Genomic DNA, 7,518 nt, shown 5'->3' with positions numbered 1-7,518 from the left:
AAGCTCATTAGGATTATATATCTGTCTATATATTGTATGATTTGAATGAATGAATGACATCTCATACATAGAAAACCTCTCTTTTACCTTCACATTTCATAATGTGAAATCTCAGGGCATCAATTTCTTTTCCTGCTGCAGATAGATCTTTTTAAAATGCTTGTAAACTTTGAGAAAGCTGCATAATAATAATAATAATAATAAATGACACCAATACGACACATATACAACGTTATCATTAAAACATATCAATATCCAGTCAGAATATAATATATATATATATAGTATAATATATAGATAGATCATAACAGTCTCTTTAATAAAATTATATCCAAAAAAAGAAAAAGAAAAAGAAAAACAAAAAGACACCCTAATCTCACATCAGCTTAACTTGCTCCATACTTGAGCCTTTCCCATATGAAAGGCTGGAACACATACATAACCTGAGGTGAGCTCTTGAACAGCAAAGCCACACACACGCAAACCGCAGCAATTGCCACCATAGACAGCATTGCGGGCTTATAGATCGCCAGTGACGACCGCCCACCGCCATAATACGCCAGCTTCCGCTCGCATTGCCCGCAAGATTTCGGCGCAACCACTGGCATTCCCATCACAGCCTTTTCGGTCTCAAATCCACCCACTTTACGAGGCGGCATGTCAACAACCACATGACCCTTCATTTTGTTGATCTTCCTTTGAACTAGATGAATGTAGTTATATTGGCCTCTTAGTGATGCATAATCATACGGAGTCAAACCGCTACTGTCCCGAGAGTTTCTCCATGCTTCGAGTCCCACCTGAAACGGGTCAAATATCCTAAAAGTCAACAACTTTCTTCAATAAAACAGAAATCCAAGCTACATTTTTAGATCAAGTTCATAGACATGTTAAAAAGTTTCAAAACTTAGGTATTTTAAATAAGTGGCAAATAACAAAAACAAGTACCTGTTGAGGATCATTAGTTAATGCATCCAACACGTGCTCAGAACCATCTTTACCAGATGCGATATGAAGAGGAGTCAACCCACCAGGCCCTGCAGCATCAGGTCTAAACAAACCAGGGCCGGTTCCATTTTCTTGACCGTAATTTAACAGCAGTTCAACCATGGAGCCTGAGTTTCGCCTCACGGCTCGGTGGAGTAAGCCCACTTCCACCAAAGCAACTTCAACCGACGCATGATCTGCAATGTCTATCATTCCACTAAACATAATGGTCAACAGTTTCTTGACCACAGCCCGCCAATCATGGCCAATGGAGAACTCTATGAGCCACCTGAACCGTTTGAATGAGAAAAGATCCGAATTGGGGTCCATAGAAGTCAACCTGACTTTCAGTTGACTTCTATGAAGAAGCCAGCCCATTTCATTTACAAACTCCAATGCGCGCGCTCTTGCTTCAATTTCTTTTTTCTCTTTTTTCGTGTCATCATATGTTTCAGTTATGGCTAAATCGTTCTCGAGCATACAGATTTCCGAACATACATCTTGGTCAGCAACTATAAATGGAAAGAAGTTGCTGCTGAGGCTGTCATCCTCAATCTACACCAATAAACAGAATTTAGAATTCATGTTACTTAGATAATATATTCAAAAATGATTATCAAAGAAGATTTAACACGTAACCTCAATGAATCCTCTGCCAGAAATATTAGGAATAGAGCAAGAGAAGTTGAAAGACTGGATGTCTTCATGCCTGATATATGAATCTGTTGCTTCCATTAACTCGGAACAGTTTGTTTGAACAAGATAACTCCCTTCCAGTACACACATCAACCTAAAACAGGTATTTTTATGATCATAATCAATATTAGGAAATGCTAACTCCTCAAGGAAACCGAATCCTAATAATAATAATAAAATTTGGAGGTGGCAACTTCAATTCACAAAAATAAAAAAAACGGGTCGATTTTGGTGGTGTTTTTATCTTCAACAGATCAAAATATACATACTTGCACACACACACAAGGGCTGTCAACTAGCCGAGCCGGCTGAGCCAGGGTAGGCTTGGGCTCAGCTAGTTTCCAAATCAACCCGAGCCTGAGCCAGCTCGTTTATCCTAATGAGCTGGAATGTTGAGCACAAGCTTTGCTTGTCAAAAGCTCGAGCCAGCAAGTTGGCTCGGCGAGCCGGCTCATTTATATTAAAAATTATAATTTTGTACATTTTGAATTGCTATATATAAAATCGAAAATGATATTTTTGTAACATAGACATAACGCAAAACTTATTAACTAGAACTCATAATTAATATATATTACAAACTGAGTAATAACTTTGAGTTATTTTTTATATATATTCAAATATGGGAGTTACTTTTAAACGAGCAAAACGAGAATTCTCAATATCAAGAGAATCTTCAGTATTTTTTTTATTTTTACTTTTTTTTTCATTAAAAATGCCATACGACTTTCACTATATATATATAAACATAGAAATTAGGTCTTAATTTAGACGAGAAAACAAGCCAGCTAATGAGCGAGCCACAACCCAGCTGGCTCAGGCTCGGCTAAAAAGCAAACCAATTTTAACCGAGCCACGAGCTTTTGAACAGCCCTAACACACACACAGACAAGTATTGCTGATATTACAAAGAGTTAAAGGCATTAAAAGACCAACATTGCCTAGATGGGTGAACCACAAACAGACAAAATAATAAAGCTGAAATATACCTTGATGTTGACCATGGAATGTTAGATCCCTTGATAGAAAATCGAGCTGTCTCAGACGCAGAGACCGCTATAGGCGAGATGTTCAAGATGCTAGAGTTTCTATGGCCTTTATAATAAGGCAAAGATGTGTTCAAAATAAGCTGGCCTGTAACACAACAATTTAGACAAGTTTACATTACAAATACTTCAAAAAAAAATTTTAATTTGTACACAAAACAAGAACCGACCATCACAAGCAAATGCCACATGATCAAGCACCCTGGTGTAAATCCATCCTGTTCTCCAGAAAGAATTACTTGACGCATCCAACAGCTTCCTCATATGACTGCTCAAATCATAGCAAAGCTGCACCAAATTCAAACATAAGCTTCTGGGTACATCTCATTTTGTCCCAAAAATAAACTTACATCGTAAAAAGTCAGGGCCTTTTTGAGACAAGATATAAAATCTTGAATTCTTGATGCATGAAAAGATATAAAGATTTACCTCATCCCAAGCAGAATTGTCCATTCGAAGATATACTGCTAGTATGATACATCCAGGTCGAATGTACCCTTCAATTTCAGTAGGACTGTTAGTTAACCAGTCAAAGATCTGAAATTCAAGCAATTTAGTGAGAACTTAATCCAAACATTAGTTGAAAAGGAAGAGAAAAAAAGAAGAGGGGGAGGGTACCTGCTCCCGAAGGGCAACAGGCAAGTCATTAGGATCTTTTCCAAACAGCTTGAATACGATTCGGTCGGTACGGCTCTGAAAAAGAGAAAAATAACATGCTATTTTTAGATAAACTATGAGGCCGGTTTAATCTTCTACGTTACAAATCTAGCTACCCTTTTCTAGTATGTGAACATCACAAAGCTGATATGACAACAAACTTTTGACAACTACATAAATCTTCATGTTAAGTGATATGAACCGCAGAAAAAAAACTGAAATTTAGATTTGCAACACCAAAGGCAAGTGTTACTTCTTCATAGCAGGTAGCAATGTTGACCCGTTTACTTATCAATTTTGTGTTGTACTTTATCCCATATGTGGGTCAAAACCACAAATGGATCAAATAAAAAATTTAGCTAATCTGTTATTATTCAAAGATTCGATTATGATTGTAATAATATTGCTTTTGTAAACACAATTAACACATTAGTTATTTATAACAATATTTTAGAATGGATAGAGGACGTGTTTGTGTGTCAACCCAACCCGACCCGTTTTGGCCCATACCAACAAAGATGGTCCATTGCAATCCAAACTCGTTTTGACTCGTCAACCCAAGCCGGCCCGTTTTGACCCATATTAAAAATGATGGTTCATTTCAACCCAGACCCATACTAAAATGATGGCCCATTTCAACCTAAGGGCTAAGGCCATTTTGACTCGTCAACCCAACCTGTTTTGAACCATATTAAAAAGATGGTCTATTTCAACGAAGCCATTCTGACTTGTTAACCCAACTCGACCCATTTTTTACCCATACTAAAAGCTGGCCCGTTTCAACCAAAACCCATTTTGACTTGTCAACGAACCCCGGCCCGTTTTGACCCGTACTAAAAAAACGGGCCATTTCAACCCAAACCCATTTTGACCCATTACCCAACCCGCCCATCTTGCCACCACCTGTACTTTTCACAATAAAACGATTAAAGTTATACCTGTGCTTCGCCGCTGGAACTAGATGGTGACTGCGTTGCTGTTGACCCAGAGTTCCCACTCGTATGAGGAGGACTTGACTTATTAGGCTGGTGACGTAACCATAAAGGCAAATTGCATGTATTTTCAGGGTTCTCAAAACTACAATCTTGAGAATCATCATAAACCATGTTTAAGTCGATGTTGTTTATTTTCGTCTTTCCTCCTACATTTGAAGCTTTATTATTAAACGGAAATGCAATTTGAGGAGCGGGATTTGGTAAAGTTCCTCTATGCACCATCTCTGATCCCGAAGGATTCACAATTTGTCCCACAAGCTGCATAGGCTCCTATAAGTGACATTTCGATTTTCCCACGTCAGATATTGAATAATAATTAATTCGTTCAAAAACATTTTAAGCCATCATTAATGGGGACCCACCAAATGAAATCTGTTAATGGGTGAATGATGTGCTTTTTGAAAATCATCATGTGATGTTAAATAACATGAATTAAAAACATTGTGTCACTATATAAACGGGACCCACAAAACGAAAGTTGTTAATGGATGTTTGATGTGCTCATTTTTAAAATCATCATGTGATATTGAATAACAAGAATCAGATAATCAGATAATGCTTGGAAAAGTTCTAATTATTATAGAAATTAATTGTAAAACGCCCCAAAAATATTCCATTTTGGAAATAAGACTCAATTTATATTAAAAAAGGAGTAAGTAATTAATTTTATGTTATCCTTAAAAATTCAGCGTATATGCTGATTATTAATATGTAACGGATATCCAAAACGACTATCTGACTAAACATTTAAAACTGATTATTTTGACACAATCAATTCCAAAGTGCAAATCCAAATACCACCATAATAAAGATTTACCTTCTCGGGAGTTGCAAAGGATGTCCCGGCATCCTGCAAAGATTGGGATCCAGACGAGTTCTTATCATTAACTGTTCCCGTAAGGCTCGCAAGATTCCTCAAAAGATGAGAGAGCAAATCTTGATCTTTGCTCTGCTCTGAACCTGAGGTATTATTAGCTGCAATTCACATAAACAACATCCAGTTATATAAAAAACAAAAAAACAAAATCTTTGATGTCAGGAAACAAACTTTTAATAAGTACCTTGTACATTGGTGAGTATCCTCAAAAGACTGACAAGCAAGTAACTACAACTTTTTTCATCGTTTAGAGACACTCCGTTTGTCGGGTTTTCTGGATGTGTCTTTCTTCTCCTTCTGTTATGTCCCGCTAAACGCCTTCGACAACTTCTTTTTCCTTCATCAAACTCTTCAAGACTATGAAACCTGATAACATATAATACGACCATAAATATAAATCATCCAAAATTATTTAATATAATCATAAATAGGTAATTAACTAACCTGCTGCACTGTTGACAAAACCTTTGCATCACATTCCCGACCAAAGCTTTTGTAGCCTTTGAGTGCAAGTTGCAAACTTTATGTCGTCTATGATAATCTTTAGCACCCGTTAGATCTGTTTGGCAATCGTCCACCTGGCAAACCGCACGGTTAGATGTACCCCCACCGACTTTTGACTTCTTCCCATTTTTACCATCCCATCTATCTAACTCGTCTTCAGGTATCGGGTACACTTGACCTCCGAGATTCAAGTTAAGACCTCCAACTTCATCTTCTTCATCAAGAACCACAACCCGTCTTCTTTTTTCCAATTCTTTTTTCCCTTCATCAGAGCAAGATGAAGAGCTGTTAGAGACGACAGTAACCGCCTCAACACCAGACGACGTTATCGGGAACAACTGTCGGCTCCGGCAATCGGAGGGAATTGTGTTTATTGGTGTGGCGGTGAACAAATCCCCGTCCCATTTCCACTCGTTTAAATCCCATTCCAACGTTCTCTTTCCACCCGCCTTCAACTCGGGCACCACCGGACCGTAGTAGTGATGAGGGTTTCCCCCAAATTTAGCCTCCATTAATTAAAACTGAACCAATCAAGACTTCTAAAAAGTACTGGATTTAGCAGATTTCAGTACCTTAAGATCAACACCATCGAAGCATATATCCGATCTGATCGGCTAATCATAAACCAAAAAGGGAATCTTTTTTATAAGAAATTTTCAACCCCACTTACAAAAGATTCTCAATTTCCCTCAAACAACCCCTAAATCATCAAATCTTGAAATAAAGTTACAAACTTGAATCAAGATTCACCTAATCCAAGACCTAATTCAGTTAAGTTATAATAAAAAGATCAAAATTCAGTTGGTTAGCATAACTTCTGACATCATGAGCTAAGAATAAACAGAAGGACATGAAACCCAAGTAGCAGATGAACAAAACCCACAAAGAAACCCCTTGAAAACATCAAACTTACCAGAAACATTTGGTCGAACACCTGGTGTGCATAGTTTGATTTGAAGAATAAGATCACCGGAGGAGAAAATTGGGAGGAGAGAAGGTGGGGAATAAGATTAGGAATAGGAAGGAGGAGGGTAGAAATGAACAAAGTGGGAGAGAGGATGATCAAGTTGGAGGACATATGTGTCCAAAGAAAACTGGTTGTAGGACATGTTGATGGAGACCATTCCAATATTGTTAAGGCATATCACATAGTGCAATGTCCTTCCTTGTCAAATAATATTATTAATAAAAGTACTAATGTTACTTTTTATTTAGGGGAACAATGTGGTGTGGTGCATCATGTGTTAAAAACAATGTTAAGAATCTTTAGCTATTGTGTATTTTCTTTTCTTTTGTTTATTTAAGGATTTTAAAACAAGGGTTTCTCATTGCTCACTTTCCTTTTTTAAGCTGACTGGTTATGATATGACTCAGTTAAATGGTTTAAACCGTCTAACTTGTTTATCTAAACCATGGTTTTGTAATTTCATGAATAGTTAAATGTGTTATATGTAGCTTCTTATCGTACATGTGTCTGTCTACATACTATTGATGTTTAAGGAGTGTTAGGAATCTTTTGTTCAAAGTTTGTTTAAAAGTATGTCTATAGTTGTGTTAACCGTGGTATATTGTTTGTGTTATTGAATTTCTTATGTTTAATTGCGTTACACTTGACGTGTTATTTATATTGTTGAACTTGTTAAATTTAATCGTGTTAAATGCATTGTGTCCTGTAAATTGGTTTGGCTTAATGTTTGAATAAATAGCATCTTTAGTTAAATGTGGCATGTTCATGTGTTAATAAGTGTGTTAAACG

General features: G+C 37.0%; 1 protein-coding gene across 1 annotated transcript; it reads right to left on the bottom strand.

The window, feature by feature from the left end:
* Positions 1 to 239: 239 nt before the first annotated feature.
* LOC143565369 (squamosa promoter-binding-like protein 1) lies at positions 240 to 6,536 on the bottom strand. Its single transcript, XM_077052359.1, has 11 exons — positions 5,703 to 6,536; positions 5,443 to 5,624; positions 5,199 to 5,356; positions 4,325 to 4,651; positions 3,348 to 3,422; positions 3,159 to 3,266; positions 2,900 to 3,017; positions 2,673 to 2,817; positions 1,627 to 1,777; positions 949 to 1,542; positions 240 to 800 (listed from the first exon to the last, which is right to left on the bottom strand). Exons 1-11 carry the CDS (start codon positions 6,272 to 6,274, stop codon positions 387 to 389), a joined length of 2,844 nt encoding a protein of 947 aa, XP_076908474.1. The 5' UTR covers positions 6,275 to 6,536; the 3' UTR covers positions 240 to 386.
* Between the last annotated feature and the right edge of the window lie 982 nt (positions 6,537 to 7,518).

Source organism: Bidens hawaiensis, unplaced genomic scaffold, assembly GCF_021521415.1.
Source record: "Bidens hawaiensis isolate Kalapana, Puna unplaced genomic scaffold, B.hawaiensis_p1.1 tig00022324_1, whole genome shotgun sequence".
NCBI classification, from domain to species: Eukaryota; Viridiplantae; Streptophyta; class Magnoliopsida; order Asterales; family Asteraceae; genus Bidens; species Bidens hawaiensis.
Note: the sequence above shows the minus strand (reverse complement) of the source record. Positions and strands in the feature narration are given on the sequence as shown.